At 39.7% G+C, this 24,589-nt stretch overlaps 2 protein-coding genes across 14 annotated transcripts in view; one reads left to right on the forward strand and one right to left on the reverse strand.

Annotated features, from left to right (window-relative positions):
* Nucleotides 1-832: 832 nt before the first annotated feature.
* LOC126386689 (transcription factor HES-5-like) overlaps nt 833-24,589 on the reverse strand; it is a 53,158-nt gene continuing 29,401 nt past the window's right edge. For 6 of the 13 annotated variants that reach the window (XM_050039196.1, XM_050039195.1, XM_050039194.1 and 3 more), the window contains exon 3: nt 833-1,856. In XM_050039196.1, the coding sequence (XP_049895153.1) occupies nt 1,662-1,856 (195 nt within the window). In that variant the 3' untranslated portion in view covers nt 833-1,661. Of the gene's footprint in view, nt 2,085-2,196; nt 2,342-15,698; nt 16,858-16,967; nt 17,096-22,274; nt 23,443-23,554; nt 23,852-24,589 lie in introns of those variants that run through there. The other 7 variants (XM_050039189.1, XM_050039207.1, XM_050039199.1 and 4 more) reach the window with 7 other exon arrangements.
* On the forward strand, nt 8,471-9,773 carry LOC126386690 (transcription factor HES-5-like). Its single transcript, XM_050039209.1, has 2 exons — nt 8,471-8,620; nt 8,731-9,773. The coding sequence occupies exons 1-2, from the start codon at nt 8,498-8,500 to the stop codon at nt 9,151-9,153; spliced, it is 546 nt and encodes a 181-aa protein (XP_049895166.1). The 5' UTR covers nt 8,471-8,497; the 3' UTR covers nt 9,154-9,773.

Genomic DNA, 24,589 nt, shown 5'->3' on the forward strand with positions numbered 1-24,589 from the left:
CAGAATCCTCTTGGAATCTTCTTTTGAAATTGTTAAGTTGCTCATACTACAAAAACAAACAAACAAACTTTTAAGATAGGAAACAAAATCAATTTTTTGCCAAACCACTGATTATTGTTTTCTGAAGCAGAGCTTAAAGGTGGGGCAATCCACAGCCACTTATCTCAACTAATGGATTATTGTTGTAGCTGTTAGGTTGAAAGGTTTTGAATAATTAAATATTATAAACAAACAGCAGCTCAAACGTATACTGTGCAGCCACATTATTTTTAAATTATTGTGTTGAATCCAAAGTTTCCAAAAGTTCTAAACATGCCAGGGTGAATTTTGCGGAATAAATGTAGAAAGATGCACAAGATGTGTGACATATTTGATGAAATCGTGCAACCCAAAATATGAAGTTTTGGGTTTCAATGTTTCACGCTGTGATAATATCATAAAGCTTCAATGAAAAGTTGAAACAAGCTGATACAGATGTTTTTATCAACCTTAAATGTACTAAAGAGGAAACAAATGAGTAACCTGTATGTAAAGGGCCCACTGTGTTTTACAACTGCATTAGTAACGCAGCTAATACTGTATGTGTTTCTGTGCATTTAAGTGCACATTCATAAACTAACCACTAGATGGTAGCCTTGAGCCATAGTAGTACTGTAAAGCTAATGCTACAAACTGAGGGAAGGAGACAATAATATCAACAGCCATGCAATCTAATGTAATCCACTACAATCAGCCCAATTAATAATGGAATGCCTGCACTGTCATTGTATTCAGATAAAGTTGTTCTCTGTTCATGTTGTCAGTGTAAAGGATGAAACGACACAGCTCAAGATTCAGTTGATGTTTTTTATTCAAAAATATTGAATGGTCCACATCATAGAGGCACTCGTGGTGATGATGCATCACAGTATAAAGTTGTAGTCCCACACAATGGACTCAAAGTAGAGTAAACAGCTTCAGTGTTTTTTTTTTACAAAACACTGGGAATCATTTAGTACAAACTAAACAAAGTGAACAAATGCTCTCTCATTGAGAGGCTATAACTTTCAGATATACATTAGTACTGCTGACACAACAGGACATACTGATGACAAATGAGAACTTCAAAACCCAACATGGGTCGATGATCTTTTACTAGGTAAAAAGTCAGCTTGGTACATAAATGAGAAAGAGCCACCAGAAAGTAGCTGAGATCACTGACTCCTGTCACTGGGTCAATATGATACAGAAGACTTACAGAAGTTAAAGACAGGTGTGATAATGCTGACCAGTGTTGGCCAATTTTTGATTATATTGACAAATCAATAAGAGAATATATGGTATTCATAGAATACAATGTTGTGCTGCAACAAAAAAGATTTCTTAATCTTTGAAAAATATTCCAAACAATAAATGGAAATGTCAGTCCAGTATGAACTTGAATTAAAACACTTTGCACAGAGACATTTATCACATTTCAGAATAATATGTCTGATCATCTTTGACCAGTATGGTCATCTGAGTTTGTCTGTCTCCTCAGGAAAACACACAAAATAAAACCTTGTGTACAAACAGAAGAACAAATTCATCAAATGTCAGAATTCAGAAGAATTCATTTCCAGTAATCTTTGACCAATATGGTCATCTGAGTTTGTCTGGTAGTAACTCCAGTCTGTAGGTGTCTACCACGGCCTCCAGAGGGCGCTGTTGACTGGACTCTGTTCTTTGGTGATGCTGGTCTGGACTGTGGAGCTCAGAGGAGAGAAGTCAGCCTCTGTCAGGTTGTTATCAGAGGAAGACTGCAGCTTGTTGAAGTGGTTCAGCAGTCTTCTCTGGGACTGTGTCTTCACCTGCTCTTTGGACAGGAAGTGTGTCACCTGTTGGACACACCTGGAGTAGCCCTGACCGACAGCTGCTGAGTCCACAGCTTGATGCTGCTGCTGCAGCTGTGTCAGGACACAAACTGTCATCTCCAGGATGTCTGCTTTCTCCAGCTTGGAGTCTGGCTGCTGTTTGAGGAACTCTGGACCCAGGAGAGACTTGAGCTGCTCAATGCTGCTGTTGATTCGCTCTCTGCGTAACTTCTCCACCAGAGGCTTTCTGAGCTGCAGGAAGAAGAACAAAGTCATTAATAAACTTATTCTGGAGTAAATTGTAGCATGAACAAAGACAAGCTTTCAGTAACAATATTTAAATGTTGTTGGATGTTGAGTTTACCTTGTGGGTCAGAGTGAGATGCTCCTGAGAATTGGTCATTGCTGCAGTGATTGTAGGTGCCATGTCTGGATCTGTGTGCTGTAGAGGTCTCTGTAGAGAGAATCTGATCTGTGCTGGCTTCATCCCTCCTATTTATAGTCCCACATCTCCATATCAATGTGTGGGTCCTGGTTTCACTGGACTTTCTCACAGTCTCAGCCAATCAGAGAGCTCGATGAGACAATAAGACATGTGGAGCGGCAACACGCTGAATGCTCTTGTATTGCCTCGGGGGACAATGGTTAGATCTCAGGGGAACAGGTGGAGGACTGGGGGGGTGATGGAGAGAGACTCACAGAGCTCTGTGTGAATCTGGGAAAGTGTTGACCCTGTAGAGAGAGCAGATCTGCTGCCTGATGCTGGGATCAATGACTTTGACTGAGCACACGCTCATCATCACATCACACACGTGGGAGAGTGACCGGGAGATTGTCCTCAACATTAAAAAACACTTTATACCTTTGTGTTTTGTTGCATTTTTGCTTTTAAATCAAGTATCAGTTTATGGTTAGTTGATTGTGTTAAAAATCATCTTTAATTTTTATATGAACATTTTTAACTGTTGTGACCAGGTATAACAGAATCTTGCAAATATTCAAAAAAGATTTGTTCATGCATGCTTTGTCATGTTGTTATTTAGCATAGCAGTAAAGTCAGACTCATTCAGCTGAGAGTCGTCCAGATGAAACAGATGTGCCTTCTGTCTCGTGACAAGTTGCTCCAGTGAGTTAAGACTCAGTGAAAGTTTCCCACACTGTGATCAGTGCAGCACAAAAGCACTTTGAATGCCTCACCGGCCTTGTGTTGAGCAAAGGGCAGAACTTGGCGGCAACAACCATCTGGAGGAGCACAATGACAGTCGCTAAGTTTTAAAGTCGAGAAAGTGGAGGGGGATTTGAATGGAGAAGTGGTTACAGCCAGGTGATAGAGAGTTAAAGGGACAAGGCACAAGCCACATTTTGTTGTAAGGCGGGAACAGCATTGGTATTTAATACACCTGTGAGCCGTGTTTTGCTGGGGCACAGAAACACCTGCACAAACCACACACAGAGCTGCAGTAAACTGTAATACTAGTAGTGATAATAATGCCAGTATGATACATTAATTTGTTATTACGATTACATTTGCTGATGATTATTTTGGGCAACAGTGCATCGTTACTTAGCATTTTTTTATTTATATTTTTTATCATTATATTAAGGGTCACATAAGCATGATAAGCATCCAAACACGACGAGGAGAGCTTGCAGTGGCTTATGCAATGATGGCAATGTCACGACTGTATGTCATCATTTATTCGCTGAATGTGTTTCCATTGCACTTAGTCGCATTTACGTTTTATTGATACACAATCTTTTCCATCCTGTGCCAAGCATTGCAACCTGCATTACTGCCTTTAAAAGGAGGCAAATTGAGACGAGTTCATTTATATAGCACATTTCAGCAACAAAGCAATTCAAAGTGCTCTGCATAAAACTTCAAAAGCATCAAGACCAGGTGCAAATGAAACAAATTATAAAATGACATTTAAAAGCACATTATCACAGAAGTGGAAAATGAAAATAATAAAAGTTAAAATGCATCTAGACAGGCATAAAATACAAGAATTAATCTTACAGTGCAGTTCAAATCAAAAGGGTTTGAATCATAAAAATTCCAGTGCAGTGTAAGAAATGAATACATATTTGATTTAATAAAAGGCAGCAGCAAAAAGATAAGTCTAAGAAGTGAGAGTTGGTGCAGACCTGCAGTTTTCTGGGTGTTTGTGCCAGATATGTGGTGCATTAAACCTAAACGCTGCTTCTCCATGTTTAGTCTCGACTCTGGGGACACAAAGCAGACGTGTCCTAGACAACCTGAGAGGTGTGGATGGTTCATAGTGTAGCAGAAGGTCAAAAATGTATTTGGGCACTAAACCATTTAGTGCTTTATAAACCAACAGAAAGAAGTAGAATGAGTCCCAAATTTAAAACAAAGTCCAACAAAATTATCTCCTCTCTCTTTTGTCTTTTAGTTAACGCCAGTCAATCCACGTAAAGGTTTCCTGAAACACATGGACTTTACACAAAGGTATATGTGTCCAAACATGAAGCTGGTCTTTACAGCCCTTGTTGTGAGGGTGACATTGCACTGGCAGTTTGGCATCCATCAATAGAATAAACAGAAAGGCTTACATAGAAATAATGACCTGATAAACAGAGTGGAAATTAAGTTGGCAAAAGTTAGAGAGTTGGGAGCAGAGAGAGAGACAGTCGGTGAAAGAAGTAAAGAGGAAAAGAAGAAGGAGAATAAGGAGGGGAAAGTGTGCCAACTCCCCTCTGAGAATAGTCAGGTGCTGGTGGGGTTGAGGATGCTAATCACACTGAACTGTGACTGTGCTCTCGCCGCTTTCCCACACTCTGCCCATTGACACAGCTCCCAGCCGACAATAGACATGTGCCTTGTTAAATGCTAATTCATCCCCACACAAGCAGCTCTCGGCTCTCCCCTGAGGGTAACGTTTGTTGTTTAGACACTCTCTTCAATTAGGGGGACGAGAGCAGCAGGAATGATAAACACAAATATTTTGACTGGGAATGTAGGCTAACAACCAGTCAATTACACATACTTAATTAATTCATAATTACATAAAGCTTTAAATGACATATTTTAATAAGCAAGACGTGAGCATTTAATAGATGCTTTATAACACACTGTGATGAGGTTATAAGCAAATAAAGGGACATTTTGAGTGTTTAGTAATGTGTAGTAATAGAGTGCTGCGGGAATGAGTCCTAAAACACAGAAATGAGTTAGCATTTAGCACTCCCAGATCTGTTGTATTGAAGTCAATGGGTTTTTTGAATTGTTTAGATGCCTGAAATAAGTCTGTGGTTACCACAAGCTTCAGAGACTTCCACATTTTGTTCTATGACATAAAATATGTCAGTAAATACAAGTCATGCAACCATGGTGCAGTTCATTTATAGCCATTAGCGTTTCACTTCTCACGATTGCATTTGCTCTTCAGAAATCATAAAACTGATGTTAATTCATTAAGATTATTATGCTGAACTAAACATGCAAGAGTCATGAACTTTTTTTGCCAGAGCTTATTTTCTGCTTTTTGACAAAGGGGTCAGGGCGATGCTGACTTCTGAGTCGGACTACAGAAAAACATCATCCCTGCAGCACTTTAATGTCACTGATTAAAACTTCTTCCAAGAGTGTAGGTTTTGTTTCAACATTGGGGGGAGACATATATGAAATGAAATCTCTCAGGAAATCTTAAGCATCAAATACTTGTGTTCTTCCTGTATGTTGGGGCTTGTGTGCTTTTGTATGTATGTTTTCCTTAATTTGCTTTGGTTTTATGGTGATGTCACTGTCGTGCTAACTGTGCTTCTGTGTGTTTGTTTGTGGCTCTGTGTTTTGGTCTATGTTGTGTTTTATGTTGTACTTTTGTATAGTACGTTCTTCATGTTTTTGTTTTATATGGTTATGTCATTGTTTTATTAATAGTGATGTGCTTTGCTATGTGCCTTTGTCTATGGTTGTATGCTTGCTCTGTGCTTATGTGCGTTTCTATGGACATGCCATTGATCTGCTTTTATCTGTGCTTTTGTGTGCTATTTTAATGTCTTTTTCTTAAATACACATATGGCATTAACCTGCCAGGGACTACAGATGAAAATTAGCCTGTATGGCTAAATCTGGCACATTTACATGACTTAGGTGATCTTCATTTCTGGCGTTCTGGTGAAACTTTATGCATCAATTTGTGCCTTGTTGCATCAGTTTATGGTGGAAATGGTTTTAATTTAATGAAAATAAAAGTCCTCTTCTACTTTTCTGTGTTTATTCGGGGGGGGGGAAATGCAAATGCAATGCACAAAATCTGGTTTGACTTCTTCTACAAAGACAGATTTTACGTAATTACATCTATGTTTTACTATATTATCACTAAATTACTATGTCAAACACCAGCCCCCACTTTTATCTGCTTTTATCTGTGCTTATGTGTGTTACTTTAATGTCTTTTTCTTATATACACATGTACCATCAAGCTAAAGATGAAAATGAGCTTGTATGGCTAAATCTGGCACATTTAGGTGACTAAAGTGATCACGTTAATTGATGTGCACGGTTCCTTTCTGAATAAAATAAACAAACTTTATTCCTGGCATTCTGGTGAAATTTTATGCACCAATTTGTGAATTTTGAGAGGGACATTTCCCCTGCTTCCTCCTAGGAATCTACACTCATGATTTCTTCTATAAAGACAGATTTTACATAATCACAACTTAATTTTTACTATATTATCACTAATGTCCAATGCCATACACCAGCCTTCACGAATAGGTGCCCACAGCAACAATTATAGTTGTTGACATCTCTGTGGTGATAATAATGTGGGAGATGAGTGTCATATTTTGTCTGAATGTCAGAATGTAAGCTTAATGACATACATACATTTGACGTTTTACAAGACGTTTGTAAACTGGGTGCTTTTTTGTCTAAGTAACATTGGTTGTACTTTAGCCACGCCGTGTGCCACTGTTTTGTTATTGTATGTAATGTTTGTACTCCATACCATGTGATATAGTCATGAGTCAAATAAATGAAATGAAAGAAATGCATTAATAAAAACTTATACCTGCTAGATCTGTCATTGATCAACTATTTCTATACTGTTTAGAAATAGTAAATAAGGGGGTTCAAGTACTTCCTCTATTTCAAATGATTGAGGTGGAACATTTTTGGTGTGCAACATGATTTAAAATTCAAATATGCTGAAAAATCTATGAATAAATAACTAGAATACTGTAGTATTATAAAGATTTGATACCTGCACCACTGTATTTTAATCAAAATGTATTCGGAGATTCCACCTACACATAGTTTATACAGTATTTGTAACATTTCAGCAGCTTATTATTTGAGATTCAATAATTCAGCTGGTTCACTTATCTAAAGAGTGTATGTGACAGTTGACTACATGTTCTCAGAATAATGGAGCTGAATCACTCAACCTATTCTGCATAGGTTGCAGACAATCCAAATAAAGTGTTAATTGAATATCTTTCAACAAACAACAGACCTCCTAAAGAATTTCTTTTTGTTTTTCAGATCATCTAAACATAATTAGATATCATCTAAATACACATGCTATCAGGTTTAGTGAGTAAAACATGTAAACATTTAAAATTCAGTAGTAAAGGCTCCCTCCTCCCTCCTCCCTCAGACGTCTTTGTCTGGACCGCCTCTATTGTCCCTCTGCGGCTCTGTGAGTGAGTTTTCTCTGCTTTCCCACACTCGCTCCATTCACTGCTCTGCAGAACAAAAGAAGTGTGTCTGGTTGCACATCACATTAATTATGGAGTCAGTTTACGCGTTTTTGTCTCGCTGCCTCTGAATGGAAATTCCTGTCATCAAGACTCGTCATTACCAGGCCTTTGTAAAATGTCTACCAGGAATGCAGACATGTTTAGGATTAATGAACATTCAAAAGATCTTTTTTTTCTGCCCCCTCCTTTAGATTCAGATTGTTCCTCTGCATTCCAGGCTGTTTATTCTGACAGGAAGGATAAATGGGTGTCTATTCCTGGATTGATCAGGTGCCTATATGATGCAGTTAGACTGTGGGTTTGAAGTTAAAGCTTTAGCTGTGATCAGACTTTATTTAAAACATGATTATCTTCATCTAACTATTGATAAGAAGACTTTTGTTTGAACACTTTATAAAAGCTTACACTGCAACCAGGATAACATATTTTCTTAAAGTTTAGTACGAGCATCACCTCAGCTGCAGATTCTGCAACATTACCATCTAGATTAAAAAGAAACCAAGCAACCTTAATGCTTTTCATGCTTTAAATATCAGGTTTGCTTTATAGAAAACAGAAATATATGCATGTTTAGTGTTAGAGAATTTTAAATATGACATGATTTTGTCGCACTCTCCCACGTGTTTGTTGGGATGCTGAGTGTGTGCTCAGTCAAAGTCATTGATCCCAGCATCAGGCAGCAGATCTGCTCTCTCTACAGGGTCAACACTTTCCCAGATTCACACAGAGCTCTGTGAGTCTCTCTCCATCACCCCCCCAGTCCTCCACCTGTTCCCCTGAGATCTAACCATTGTCCCCCGGGGCAATAAAACCATTCAGTGAGTTGCATCCCTTATTGTGTGAGCAAGCTCTCTGATTGGCTGAGACTGTGAGAAACTCCAACTAGACCCAGACCCACACATTGATATGGAGATGTGGGACTATAAATAGGAGGGATGAAGCCAGCAGAGATCAGATTCTCTCTACAGAGACCTCTACAGCACACAGATCCAGACATGGCACCTACAATCACTGCAGCAATGACCAATTCTCAGGAGCATCTCACTCTGACCCACAAGGTAAACTCAACATCGAAGAAAAATGTATCCATCATAAGAAGTTGTCTTTGTTCATGTTAACATTTTAATCCAGAATAAGATTATTAATGACTTTGTTCTTCTTCCTGCAGCTCAGAAAGCCTCTGGTGGAGAAGTTACGCAGAGAGCGAATCAACAGCAGCATTGAGCAGCTCAAGTCTCTCCTGGGTCCAGAGTTCCTCAAACAGCAGCCAGACTCCAAGCTGGAGAAAGCAGACATCCTGGAGATGACAGTTTGTTTCCTGAGACGACTGCAGCAGCAGCATCAAGCTGTCGACTCAGCAGCTGTTGGTCAGGGCTACTCCAGGTGTGTCCAAGAGGTGACACACTTCCTGTCCAAAGAGCAGGTGAAGACACAGTCCCAGAGAAGACTGCTGAACCACTTCAACAAGCTGCAGTCTTCCTCTGATAACAACCTGACAGAGGCTGACTTCTCTCCTCTGAGCTCCACAGTCCAGACCAGCATCTCCAAAGAGAAGAGTCCAGCTGACGGCGCCGTCTGGAGGCCGTGGTAGACACCCAAGAACTGTACAAAAGTGAAGCTCTGATGTTGAATGAGCAGTTGTATGGTACTTCTTGTACTCTTGGACTTTCACTCTCGTCCTCATTTTTGCTGTCGTCTCATTTTGAAGAGTCGTTGCATGTGTTACTGCAGTGTTTTTATTGCATTTTATAAAGGTCAGATTTGGAGTTTCTGCGATATTTGCAGACTTCAGGTTGGCTACTTTTTTTGTATTTCAAAGGTAGTCACATACTTCTGATGTTACTCTGTGAGGTAAACATCATTATAATCCCAATGGAAATGTCTTTATATTATCAGTCACATTGACAATGATGTGTTTACTTTTGTCTCCATGTAGGAGACACAGTTAATCATGTTGAACATGTTGCAGATTTATATGTGATATTCACATACTCTGTTTACTGAAATGTCTTTTCTGATATATCTTTAAACATCTCTGCATTTTTAGCAGATGTATTTTGTATACGCATTTAGACCAATGTGCTGCTTTATGACTCTGTGAGTGACAGCATGCATCCCTTCAGTGAAGGGCTTGTTGTTTGGAAAATGTCTCAAAGTGAATGTATCTCTTCAAGCCAAGTGATGCGCAATAAAACAATCAGAAAAACAAAACTTATATTTGTCGTCTCATTTTTATCAGCTACTTGTGTAAATGACAAACACTCTGAGAATACCCAACAAGCTCCGAAAGGAGTCTTAAGTTTCTCAGGGAAACTTTGAGCTAGGAAGGGACAGAGACTTTTACCTCAGGGAGGAGGTGTGGTTGACCCTGTTGCCAGGTGTGATGCATTCTTTTAACAGGTGTGATTGGTTGTCACAGACAGACCCTTCTGTGAGCCTGCAAGGTGTGGACGCCCAGTTAAAATGTTAACTACCCAATGTTAAAGCAGAAAAGAAACCTGTTTACAGCCTTGTGCCAAAAATGGTTTCGGTCTCTATTGGTAACTTCAACATTCATGACAACTGTGGGGGGTTGAAGTCTGTCACAAGTCACCAGTTAACATTTTCTTAAGGCCAGAGTGTGCATATTTAATGGTGGGGCTGCTTGAGTGACACAGTCGCCACAGTCTGTGAGTCAGATCCACCTCCGCTCCTCCACAGCTCACAGTGATCACGCTGCTGATGGAAGGCTGAGACAGACCCAAGTCATCACTGCTGCACTGTTGCATTTTCCCAGCTGCAAAGTATGTTAGTGTTGGGATCACTTTATTGCTGGTGTTATATCGTTATTGTATCGGTATCGACCACAAACATTATCCCTGCATGATCTAATCTTGTATTTCTTTTACCCACTGTCATCCAGTGTTTGAAGAATATTGCTCCCACCTCTTTGTCCTTCTGCCATTTTCTCCTCTGCTTAAGAAACTGTGAAACACCTTAAAAGTCCTTTTCACCGTGGGAGCTCTTTACCAGGAGACATTTACCAGGATCTACTCTTAGAAGAAAACGTCAAAATTCTAAGAATAATCTTAGCAACTCTCTGTCGCAAGAAGCTTTGTGAATACAGTCCCAGATCTCAGAGATAGATCAAGCACCTGTCGTTTTGGCCTCTGACTAGATTAGTGCCCTTTTTACAAGACATTTCTTAAATCTTTTTGTTTTAATATAAATAGAAATTTGTGAGCGTACAAAAAAAGAAAAGTCTGTACATGCTTGTTTTACTTGAGCACCTGCCGTGCAAAATATCTGCACACAACACTGGGATGCAGGACACTGACTGAGCCATTAAAATGTCTCAAGAACACCACCTTTTAATAAAACCCACCACTCCTCATCTGGGCAAGGAGTGATAGTGAGGCTTCTGTTACACAGGGATTTCACATTTTTAAAAGATGTCACAAACTTATGATGCATAATGAGTCAGATAAGGTAGACAGTCAGAGAGCTGCTGCTTCAACCTGTCAGCTGTGGAGTTCTAGCTTACACATATCACATGTACAATTTGTGTAATCACTTCTAATGTGTGTGCATTTTGACTTCTGGGGGTAACTTTCTTCAGGATTGCCAGAATTTGAGTATATATTTGCCTTTCGTAAAAACATTTCTTTTCTCTCTGTTATTAAAATGCAGCACTTGAAGGAGATGAACTTGATGTATTTGCATGGTTCTTGCACTTTTAAGAGTTGAACCCACATGGTTGAAAGGACTTATTGTAAGTCGGTTTTCCGTAAAAGGATCAGCTAAATAAAGGTATTGTAAAAACATAAATGTGGTGTTGCATAATGCCAAACTAACATAATGTGTCTCAGTGAGGTGTTGGACCTCCAGGAGCCTCCACAGATTCACCACGTCTTTGTAGCTATACTGGTGGGCTGAAACCACCTAGAAGATATCACCTCATGTGACGTTTGGACTGGTGACAGTGACAGTGGAAAGTTGACCTGTCTTTGCCAGTGATGCAGGCATCTGTATTCACTATGTTCATCTACTGTGTTGTCCAGGTTTGTCCTTTGATTTGTCACACACCTGTACATGTGTGGCGGTGACAGGTAACAATGGGTCTGTCATGCAGCCAGTGGTGGAGGAAGTATTTAGATCCTTCACCTAAGTAAAAGTGCTAATACCACATTTTAAAAAATACTCTGTCACAAGTAAAAGTCCTGCATTGAAAATGTTACTGAAGTAAAAGTATGTAAGTATAATCAGGAAAATGTACTTAGAGTATAAAAAGTAAAAGTATTCAGTGCAGAAAAAATTACATTTTACTGTAAATAAGACGAGATGAAAAGATTTGAATTCATTTAAAATTATTTATTTTCTTGACGTCTGCAAAAACCAACAAAACAAATTTCAATCCACTTTGGATAAGTAAAAATAAAAATGCAGAATAAAACAATATATGCATACATGGCATACACAAAACAATAAGAAATTCCTTTTCAGAAGAAAAGTTGGTGTTTAAGAACATGGTACCTTGAAACAAGGCAGTAAGACACTGTAAGCAAACTGCAATCACACAATATTAGCCTGTATTTCTTTACAGGAGGAACAGGTTAATATTGCTCTGTTTGGCTTTAAATTACAAGCAGATTTTTACTGCAGCTAATCAAAATACATTTAAAAAATTAAATTAAATCCTTTAAAACATTTTGGTCCCTAACCAGGTCGTGCATAGTTAAAAGACCCTTTTTATTTCCTGTGGTTTTGTTCAAACAAAAACCAGGAGATTCATAAATCCCACAAATAGCAGCACAACATGTTTTAACAAGTTCGCTCCGGAGTCGTCTTCTCAGTCAGTGACCTCTTCACCTTTGGCCCTGAATCCAATTTTCTTTCTTTCTTTCTTCCATTGAAGCCAAAATAAAACGCTAAAATACAAAAGTAATGCGAACAATGCATTTCTCTATGATCAGCAGATCACCACACAGAGATGCAGCTGGCATCTCTAAGATCTGCAGTTTTTGGTGAGTCCCTAAAGTCCGCTCCTCATTGTCTTTAGAAGCACAGTGGAGCCAAGTCGTCCTCTTGATCAGGAAACAGACGCAAGATGTCCCTTGAATACTTGGAGTAGCCGTTGTGTGTCAGCAGGGCTTTCCTCAGCGTGAGCAGGGACTTTGTTTTCTCCAGGAGGTCTGAAACAGGGATCCCGTTCTGCAGGTGCTCTCCGATCAGAGCCTTCAGCTTCTCCAAAGTGCTGCTGCATTTCTTCTCCAGCATGTGGAGTTTACACCTGAGAGAAATAAAGTCAGTTTAGTAAAAGGAACTTAATGAAATGAAGATGTTTAACAGATGAACAATGATCTAAGTGAGAGTGAGAGGAAATGTGGCCTTGGCTTACCTGAAGAGCTGCTCCTTCACGGTGTCCTGAAGAGCGAGGTCTGCGTAGAGAGACATTTTCAGGTTTGCTTCTTGTGGTGGGAAGTTGCTCGAGAAGGTTCGGAGGAAGTCTGTGTTGTCATCTGCGTCTGCTGCTCTGCATTTATGGGGTCCATCCTGCGCTCGCTCTGCTCTTTCAGCCAATCAGGAGGCTCGGAGTTCAGGACAATGGAGTGAATTTAATGCCTGTCACAGAGAACAGGTGGGATGCTTTATCTTTATGCCATACATCAGGGAGGTCAGTGGGAAAATGGTTTTCCTGAGGTGGACACGGGAAGATTTAGTTTTTGGGAGGCACAGGCCTGGACACTGATTATAATTTGACTTGGTAAAGATCCTTTAATATCACTGATCGAGGGATGTGAAATAAAAATAAACAAAATATTACTTTTTCCAGTATAACTGAACATTATAATGGCACCAGAAATACTCTCAGGCCACAAAAAGCAGACACATGATGGACAAAAATCCTGTCTTGTGTTAAAATGTATTAACTGTTTATTTAACTTGACATAAAACTTTGAATAAACTCTGCAAATCAAACATTTATTAAGCCCCAAACCATAAAACTAAACACATTCTTTAAAAAAACTATATATATTAAAGTTGTATAATGTTTTAAAGAGATATTTTCTGTGTCTCAGCAGTGGGTTACAGCTAAAGCAGATGGTGTGTCTGTGAAGTGGCTTTCTGCCTGAGAACAGTCCCGGGGCTTTGTGAGAGCAGACACACTTCTATTGTGCGTGCAGCTGAGCAGCCTGCATTCACAAGTGTGGGAAGCCGTGTGTCGCCGTGGCTCCAAGCTCCGCAGAGAGAGGAGGGCGTGTGACTGGGGCACGTTCGGCCTTGTGCAGGGAGCTGTGGGAGCTCAGAGGAGGGGAGCTGGGAAACCTGAGCCCCTCTACACAGCAGACAGCAGATACACACAAAGACAAATGGAGGGGAGATAAGTAGGAAGGTAAACCCACCTGAATGTGATTACAGCTTACAGTTGTTTTAGTGTGCTCGCAAAGAATAATTAACAAAAACAGCATTTAATAACATATTTACTACAGACAGGAAAACAAAATGTACTGTATACCCCTCTCTGGATCCTGTGTGGATTAAAGGATTAAAGGTCCAGTGTGGAGGATTTAAGGGGATATGTTGGCAGAAATGGAATATTATATAACAAATATGTTTTCTCTATAATCACCTGAAAATGGGGATAACTGTGTTTTGTACCTTAGATTGAGCCATTTATTTCTACAAAGGGAGCAGTTCCTCATTTATGGAATTTTGGAGAGGAAGAGACCTTTGCGGATAATTCAGATCCTGGTAAAATCCTTTTCAGCATCTGGGGCCAGTTGCACAAAACACCTTAAGTAAAGATTTTCCTTAAAGTTTATGTTAACGCTTTCTTCAAATAAAATCAGTTGCACAAACACGTCCTCTCCTTTAGGTTTCCTCAAAATGTTCACTTATATATGTAAGGTTTTCTCCTTATCTTGGGGACTTAGGGAATCCCTTAAAGTTTGTTAAACCAGTGGTTCCCAACTGGTCCAACCACAGGGTCCAGATTTATCCTTAGACATTAGTTCAAGGTCCACAGAGTTTAATATATTCAGCGTCATACTTGTACTTGGCCATATCGTTGAGTTAATTTGCTGTCTCTGTCAAGTAGCTGTCTGTTAGTCACTCACTTTACAGCAGGGAACAGCACTTAAAAAAAAAGAGCTCTGTGCCAGAAATTCACCATACTTAAAAATAAAGTGTGTTTTTTACAAACTTGACGCATTTGCAAGTCACTTGAGGTCCATTCAGAATAAACTCGCAACCCACTTTTGGACCACGATCTAAAAGTTGGGAACCACTGAGTTAAACCATTGCACAAAAGACTTAAGGCATCACAGGTTTGATCGCAAGCAAAAATAAATGGTTATCATGGAAACTGTAGTGTTTTACCACTGTAAAATCTTTCAATGCAGTAAATGCCTTAACATTTTTACTTAGCGAAGGAGACCATCTTAGGGAGTTTAGTTGTATCTGCAATCTTCACCGTTGTATCTGCAACTAAATCCTGCACACTCCTCCTTTAAGATAAGGTAAAAAAAGAAAAGATGTCAATCAATGATTATATTTAGCAAAAATGCCTGGAAAAACAAAAATCTTTAAAGGATAATTAATAATCTGAGGTGAAGAGAATTCTGGCAGGAACTGCAAAGATATCACTGTCTCTCACACAATTCATCACAATTCAACAAGACTTCAGTTTCATAGAATCTGCTGAGATTGTATTTATTTATTTACCTCATGGTTCTGTCAGTCAATCAAATGCACTTTTCTAATAGTAAACTTTTTAAGATGACCTGTACCGCCTAAACATACCATCAGCTCTGAGCCACACCAACATAAAACATACTTTAGAGGGTGTATTTTGATGGAGGTCTACAAGCACACCCCAACACCAAGGTTATTATAGTCAAACAAAACTAAACTAAAAACTAAGGTGCAGTGTGAAAAAAAAACATTTTAGTTAATCATATAAGTAGAAGGTGGGCTGGCAGCTGTTATCATTAAGGAATGTTTTGTAATGGGACCAATATGTAACCGCAAACAGTGAGATACGTGCCATGTGAAAAATGTATCTCTGACTTCTGTTTTTAAAACATCAAATGGGAGCATAGCTGAGAAAGATTGTTGCAAGACGATAAGACAAAACAACACGAGAACACAAAAAGTGTAAGTGGCATATTTGTTTATTTGAAATGGCTCAATGAGCCACATCATGTATGCAAAGCTCTGATTAGAGATGATGATACATCACAACAATAACTGTTCTCCAAGACACACTGTACTCAGAGAGAGTAAAGGAACAACTGTCTTTATAAAAGACAAACAAGTTTGAGAAGATGCTACAGACAGCATCTTTTTTTTTTAAACAAAAACATTAATTTGCTCTATATAAACAAAAGCAAATGATAAAAACTGACCTTAAAACAGATCAGAATGTTTTCATCACAGTGTGATAAAAGCAGGTTTATAACTGCTAAATACATGAATGTTCATCAAAGAAAACATGACAGTCACTGGAAAACTGTGACAGTGTGACATTAAACAAACCTTTTAGAATAAAAGGATAAACACCTGGATCTTACAACAGATCAGTTTTGAGTAATCACACAGACTGAGGTCACTGCTGACAATATGTCCATAAAAAGGACTGTTTAAGTTTCTAATCGGAATGATTAATAATAACCAAAAGATAACAAATGCAACCATACCACTGTATAAAAACCAATACATGAAGTACAGTGAGATATAATAATAATAATTGCTGATGCAATCAGATTTGGTTCATGCAACATGCATGATAAGAAGTTCTCTTTCTTAATTTGAAAGATATTGTTGTTGTCATTTCCTCAGGAAAACACACAAAATAAAACTTTCTGTACAAACAGAAGAACAAGTTCATCAAATGTCAGAATTCAGAAGAATTCATTTCCAGTAATCTTTGACCAATATGGTCATCTGAGTTTGTCTGGTAGTAACTCCAGTCTGTAGGTGTCTACCACGGCCTCCAGAGGGCGCTGTTGACTGGACTCTGTTCTTTGGTGATGCTGGTCTGGACTGTGGAGCTCAGAGGAGAGAAGTCAGCCTCTGTCAGGTTGTTATCAGAGGAAGACTGCAGCTTGTTGAAGTGGTTCAGCAGTCTTCTCTGCTGTTGATGCTGCTGCTGCAGCTGTGTCAGGACACAAACTGTCATCTCCAGGATGTCTGCTTTCTCCAGCTTGGAGTCTGGCTGCTGTTTGAGGAACTCTGGACCCAGGAGAGACTTGAGCTGCTCAATGCTGCTGTTGATTCGCTCTCTGCGTAACTTCTCCACCAGAGGCTTTCTGAGCTGCAGGAAGAAGAACAAAGTCATTAATAAACTTATTCTGGAGTAAAATGTTAACATGAACAAAGAGAACTTCTTATGATGGATACATTTTTCTTGGATGTTGAGTTTACCTTGTGGGTCAGAGTGAGATGCTCCTGAGAATTGGTCATTGCTGCAGTGATTGTAGGTGCCATGTCTGGATCTGTGTGCTGTAGAGGTCTCTGTAGAGAGAATCTGATCTCTGCTGGCTTCATCCCTCCTATTTATAGTCCCACATCTCCATATCAATGTGTGGGTCCTGGTTTCACTGGACTTTCTCACAGTCTCAACCAATCAGAGAGCTCGGTGAGACAATAAGGGGTGCAGCACACTTAACGCTGTTATTGCCCCGGGGGACAATGGTTAGATCTCAGGGGAACAGGTGGAGGACTGGGGGGGTGATGGAGAGAGACTCACAGAGCTCTGTGTGAATCTGGGAAAGTGTTGACCCTGTAGAGAGCAGATCTGCTGCCTGATGCTGGGATCAATGACTTTGACTGAGCACACGCTCATCATCACATCACACACATGAAGGAATAACATGTATGATAGAAAATAAATATACAAACTAGGTGATTTTTTTTTGTTTTGTTTTGTTTTGTTTGTTTTTTAAATTGTTTTTATTGAGCTACAACCTAAAATGAAGCAGGTGGATTTTTCTACAGTATCTTGACTTGTTGATTTAATTAGATATTTAATTTCATTTTTAATTTGATTCATTTTTCTAATATATTATTTAATCAAAAAGGCACCATTTTGTAAAACATTAGCCTAGAAGTATGATGTCCATTGATGGTACTTGAATTAAACTCAGTAGCACAATAATCATGCAGCTGTCCAGATGTAACTCAGTAGCACAATAATCATGCAGCTGTCCAGATGTAGTCGAGTCTTTTGACACGTGCCTTGTAGTCGGTGTGAGGAACAAGCTGAGCTCAGTTTCCCACACTGACTCCCTGTATGGTGTGGTCAATGAACCACAAAGGGACTTCAGTGACAGATGCTGGCTGTGTGTTGTTATAGAAACACAGTCTGACATCATCAGCCATCTGGAGGGAAAGGATACCATTGGCTGGCTCTGACAGTTTGAGAAATTTAAAATTTAGCAGAAAAATCTATCGTAAAGTATCACCAAAAGTATTAATCATTTCATATTTTCAGTTTCCTGTCATTATCTTCCAGTTTCCTCCAGTAATAATCATGCCTCATAACTGACCATCAACTGGATCAAAGTTTCAGCTCTACACATGAAGGTGGGAGGTTTCCTGGGGGGCAGCTGTTTCCTGAAGTGTGCCAAATCCCTTTGGGGAATGACTTGGCTGCTGGTGGGATGGATGTCATTCACACTGAAATCTTCCCTCCAGAGCTTTCCCACACTCCGTCCATTAGCAGAAAAAATAGACATGTGCCCCACTACAAATGGACCTTTTGAGGATCCTGTGCAGAGGCAGTGTGTGCCACCAAGGGTAAAGTGGGGCCTCCACAAACAATAACCACGAAAGTGAAAGATGTGTACTTAAACAATATGTGAAAATTAAGAATAATTATCTTACTTTTAACACACATAATTAATAAATATTGTGAAAAGTTAAAATCTCATGTTTTTGTGGAGGCTACTGGGTCAGAACATCAAGGTGGATCGTCTGAGTTGTCATTTTGCTCATTCAGGTCATAACTAATGTGACAGAATGCATGATCCTGTATCATCCTACACACTTAAATTAAGTTAGCTAATTAGTTGATGTTAGAGGATGGTCATTATAACCTTTTGGGACTAAAAGTCTGTCAATAGGAACCACTCATTGAGGGACCGGAGCTGCTACACGTCAAGTCAGGTGTATGTTGCTCAATGCAAGGGTGAAAATAAGTGCATTTGAAAGGTTTATGGACACAAAGTCGTGACTATTTGTAAGTTTCTTTATAGAAGATTACAGTGGTGATAAATAAATTATGCATCAAAGAAGAAGAAGAAGAAGTGGATTCTTTGTTTCACCTGATGAGCAGCAGTCGGTTAAGTCAGGCCAGACTGTCAATCAGTAAGTAGCCTGTCTATGCAGCCCTTCAGTGGCTTTAAGTTTAAACTTAGCCACATTTATCTTTGAACGCATATTCCCATGGAGGTAGACTGAATCAATTGCAAAGGCCCCCTCTCTCTATGGGCCCTTCCACCCCAGGGGCCCCAGTGCAATTGCACTACCTGCGCTGTCAACAGTTAGGCCCCTGGTTCCACTGGGACTGGACTGTTGCCAAGCAACACTTAAAGATTCCTGCACACTATCAGAGATATTGGATAAAGCGAGATACCCCACTCAGCTCACTTCCTGATTCAGTGACGTCAGCGCCACACCCCCGTAGGAGACTTACGGCAGCTCTGAATGTATTGTCGTCAATGAGGAAAATGAACGTGATCACAATTTATGGTCAGTTCTTTCGCCCTGTAGTCACTAAAATAAATATTGGGTTCGTTTTCCACAAGCCACACATCTTACCAACATTCTGGGGGCAGGCTCTGATTGGAGGGAGAGCTAACCACGCCCACTTAGGAGACAGGAAGAGTAACCGTTTTCTTAACATTGGGTAAGCCAACGGTGGGGTATCTCCTTTATCCAATATCTCTGACACTATCATGTTGTTCCCTTTTGTGGCATATGTGTGATACAGATGAGTTAGCAGGTTGTGTCATCTTCTGATGTCATATAAGTGCACCTGGAGATTTACAGTGAAGTGTCCAGGCTTCTTTCTGTCCCCTCAGCCTTTTCTGACCACAATTCATTATTTAACTCAATTATAGGCGATGTGTGGCACTATGTTCCTCTTTGTGGTGCAAAGTTCACTACCCTTAGTGTAGCTAATTAATGTTAGCTTAATTAACGGTTCGGAACACCTGTAAGCGGAGTGATACATACAGAGTTAAAAGTCCCAATGCTGTACATCAGCACTCATGGAATGCCTCTCGTCCAATCAGATTGCTTGGCCGGAACTAACTTGTATAAAAATGTTCAAACCGTTACCGTTAAGGGATTTTTAAAAATTAAGATGGCCAATTAAGGCGAGAAATAACGCCAAAAAATGTTCCTTTTAACTTTTAAAAGTTGACACAAGTTGTAGGACGGACGGATAGTATAGCGTCTGAGGAAATATCAGAAGACGAGGCTAATGTAGAAAGAAAAGTAATTTAGCATAGCGGCAGGTAAGCTAACATCTCCAAAACTCAACGGCTAACGGCTAACATTGGTCCTGTGTTCTGTCATTGCGACTCATCCATACCCAAAATACTGGGTCTTCCGCTGTCTGTTGGGACTCCTGCCACTATGCGGATGCTTTTTGGAACAAACAAACCAAAGCAAGTATGTCTAAAACTTTACTTTGTGTGTTCATACAAAAGACAGAAGAACAGAGACCGTGTCGAGCTCAGAACCATTTCAACCGTTAACGTTAATGGATTTAACGAACAGTTTCAGTGAACATTGATGGACCTAACTGAAGACGGCCCGAAAATGCACAGTGACTGTTAGCTGTCATTTCAACAGAAACCAAACCTAAAGTAACAACAGTGACTGAAAGGATATTATCCTCATGACTGTTCACCACAGACCCTCGTCTCTTCAAGTCTCAGGTGAGTAAGTTAACTGTAAGCTAACGCTAAAGCCTTATGGTCTACAATTAGCACTGTCCTCCTCTGGTGCTAGTGTAAACTGTTGCTGTCCATGGTGTTGAATAATGGATGTAGTATACGCTGCTTGTAAAACCCATAATGTCACCATCTCCTCCACCTCCCTGTGCATGTGTGTAACAATCCTGTGTTGTATTCAGTTAGCTTTAAATCAAAGATAGTGGTGTAGTGAGAAGAACTGTCAAAAGTTGGACTTGCTGTTAATAGATAATAGATTGGCAAATTCATTTTTGTCCTCTCTGCTCCATATTGAACCCTCCATTTTAATGTCCATGTTTCCCACACTTTGTTGATTGACTTTCCAAACAAATGTTTAATTTTTTCTTTCAGTAGGCTAATCATGATTAAGTAAAATTTCTGATTCAAAGTTTCTACTGAAATTAACTAAATGATTATTTTAGCCTGCTTGATGTAATTTTAGGTTTTAATGTATTGTGTGAGGTTATTTTTGTTCAGAAACAACTGTTGTCATAAATGAATATTGCCTATAATGAGAAAAAAAAACAACAACTGCAGATTGCCTTGGGGCCTGTTAATAAGACAGTGATATGTTGTGAAGGCAGGATTGCCTTGTTTTCTGAAGCATTGGTGCTTGATTTAATTGGGTAAATTCTTGGTTCTCAATGTCGTTTATGGCCTAATTTAGTAGTCTTGACATTTCTCTGTGTGAAACAGCCTTATCAAATGAAACTTGTGGAGTAGTTTTGGTTTCAGCTGTTTACTGCTCAAAGCTTGAGTGTTGTAATCAGGGATGTTGCACCAAATTCTGGGCCCTATGCATGAGCAGTCTCTGTCAGCCCCCTGCCCTTCCTGTCTTGATCCATGTCTCTCACATGCATCTTTTGAATTTTGTTCTTTGGGACCCCTATCTCCCTTTCTTGGGAGACATGACAGTCTGTGTTGGTGTTCCAGCAGCGTTAGTTGTAGGGTCCGAAATTAACACCTGCCACATGCCAAATGCGAGTAAATTTTCTGTTTGGCAGCTAAATCCGTCACACTGGTGGATAAATGTTTGTACCAAAATTGTCTCGTAATTTAAAAAAACTGTACTGAGAGTCTCTGCTGCATTTTGGTATCATTTAGGTGCGCACTGCTTTACTGCTCCTGAGCTGCTCCTGTGCTGTTTGTGTCATGCACACACACACACACACTTACATGCATGCATCCAAATGGTGTCGTGACACTGACCATCTTGAGTGCTCCTAGTCTTGTGGCACTGTTTACACTACAGGAAATAAGCCGATCAGCTAAAATATCACTTGCTGCCATGCCGGTCTACTGCCAACTAACATTGCGCCCATACTAACGAAGGCAATGAAATAATAACACCGAGGCCCAGTAGTCTGAACCAAGGCAGCAAACACTTCATTGCCTCCCACATTGTTACTCCAATTGGCTCCACTTTTTTTTCACAATAAAAGCCCTCGAAATATACACGGCATCACTGCTTACCAGCCTTACCGGCCACTATGTCTGGTGCATAGCAAAATCTACCAGTCCCTCAATGGATCACCATTATTTTTTGGCTGCCGAGTGAAGCTAATCTAGCAGCAGGGGCCGACTAAAGCATTTTGTGCCTTTTAAAGGGGTGAGAGAGGATTTAGAGAGCTTCCACTATTTTTTAGATATAAAAAATCAGTCTATAAACCATTTATTCAGCCAGCTTTAAATAAGTTATGGCACAAATAACTTAGAAATGAAAAACTGCAAACAAAATTAAACTTTNGACCTTACAACAGGTCACATTGTTCAAAATAACCACTAAATTGGTTTGATTCTTAAAATGTAAAAAATACATTGTCACTGGAAAACTGTGACATTTAACAAGCCTTTTACAGTAAAAGGATAAACATACTGATCTTTAAACAGATCACTTTTCAATAATCACACAAGTGAGGGAAAGTCCATAATGACAAAATGTCCTTAAAAGAGGACAGTTAAGATTTTTGATCAGTTCAAAATAAATACCTATCAAGAGGTAATAAATCTCTCAACGCACAGTATTGTACCAACACATGACGTGCAGTGAGACATAAAAGTATCACAGGAAAATTGTGACAAAATAAAACTCAAAAAGCATAAACATTTGGATCTAACAACAGATCAGTTTTGAGTAATCAAAGATATTCTTGAAAAAGAAAAGTTTCTGACCAAATGATCAATAACAATTTAAAGATAACAAATGTAACCATACTGTGTTCCACCAATACAGGAAGTACAGTGAGATATAATTCTAATAATTGCTGATGCAATCAGATTTGGTTCATGCAACATGCATGATAAGAAGTTCTCTTTCTTAATTTGAAAGATATTGTTGTTGTCATTTCCTCAGGAAAACACGCAAAATAAAACCTTCTGTACAAACAGAAGAACAAGTTCATCAAATGTCAGAATTCAGAAGAATTCATTTCCAGTAATCTTTGACCAATATGGTCATCTGAGTTTGTCTGGTAGTAACTCCAGTCTGTAGGTGTCTACCACGGCCTCCAGAGGGCGCTGTTGACTGGACTCTGTTTGATGATGCTGGTCTGGACTGTGGAGCTCAGAGGAGAGAAGTCAGCCTCTGTCAGGTTGTTATCAGAGGAAGACTGCAGCTTGTTGAAGTGGTTCAGCAGTCTTCTCTGGGACTGTGTCTTCACCTGCTCTTTGGACAGGAAGTGTGTCATCTGTTGGACACACCTGGAGTAGCCCTGACCGACAGCTGCTGAGTCCACAGCTTGATGCTGCTGCTGCAGCTGTGTCATGAAACACACTGTCATCTCCAGGATGTCTGCTTTCTCCAGCTTGGAGTCTGGCTGCTGTTTGAGGAACTCTGGACCCTGGAGAGACTTGAGCTGCTCAATGCTGCTGTTGATTCGCTCTCTGCGTAACTTCTCCACCAGAGGCTTTCTGAGCTGCAGGAAGAAGAACAAAGTCATTAATAAACTTATTCTGGAGTAAATGTTAGCATGAACAAAGACAAGCTTTCAGTAACAATATTTAAATGTTGTTGGATGTTGAGTTTACCTTGTGGGTCAGAGTGAGATGCTCCTGAGAATTGGTCATTGCTGCAGTGATTGTAGGTGCCATGTCTGGATCTGTGTGCTGTAGAGGTCTCTGTAGAGAGAATCTGATCTCTGCTGGCTTCATCCCTCCTATTTATAGTCCCACATCTCCATATCAATGTGTGGGTCCTGGTTTCACTGGACTTTCTCACAGTCTCAGCCAATCAGAGAGCTTGATGAGACAATAAGGGATGCAGCACACTTAATGCTGTTATTGCCCCGGGGGACAATGGTTAGATCTCAGGGGAACAGGTGGAGGACTGGGGGGGTGATGGAGAGAGACTCACAGAGCTCTGTGTGAATCTGGGAAAGTGTTGACCCTGTAGAGAGCAGATCTGCTGCCTGATGCTGGGATCAATGACTTTGACTGAGCACACGCTCATCATCCCGTCAGACATGTGAGGGAGTAACATGTATGATAGAAAATAAATATACAAACTCAGTGGAATTTTTTGTTTTCTTTCTTCTTTTCATTGTTTTTATTGAGCTAAAACCAAAGAAAATGTAGCAGGTGAATTATGCCTACAGTATCTTGACTTTTTAATTTAATTAGCTGTTTAATTTTATTTTTTAATTTGATCGATTTTTCTTGAATTTTATATAATCAAAAAGGCATCGTTTTGTAAAACAAATAGCCTAGAAAAGAGTGTGCTGCCCATTCATGGCACTTGAATTAAACTCAGTAGCACAATATTCATACAGCTGTCCAGATGTAGTCGAGTCTTTTGACACGTGCCTTGTAGTCGGTGTGAGGAACAAGCTGAGCTCAGTTTCCCACACTGACTCCCTGTATGGTGTGGTCAGTGAACCACAAAGGGACTTCAGTGACAGATGCTGGCTGTGTGTTGTTGTAGAAACACAGTCTGACATCATCAGCCATCTGGAGGGAAAGGACACCATTGGCTGGCTCTGACGGTTTGAGAAATTTAAAATTTTGAAGAAAAATCTATCGTAAAGTATCACCAAAAGTATTAATCATTTCATATTTTCAGTTTCC

Source organism: Epinephelus moara, chromosome 24 (assembly GCF_006386435.1).
Source record: "Epinephelus moara isolate mb chromosome 24, YSFRI_EMoa_1.0, whole genome shotgun sequence".
Taxonomy (NCBI): domain Eukaryota; kingdom Metazoa; phylum Chordata; class Actinopteri; order Perciformes; family Serranidae; genus Epinephelus; species Epinephelus moara.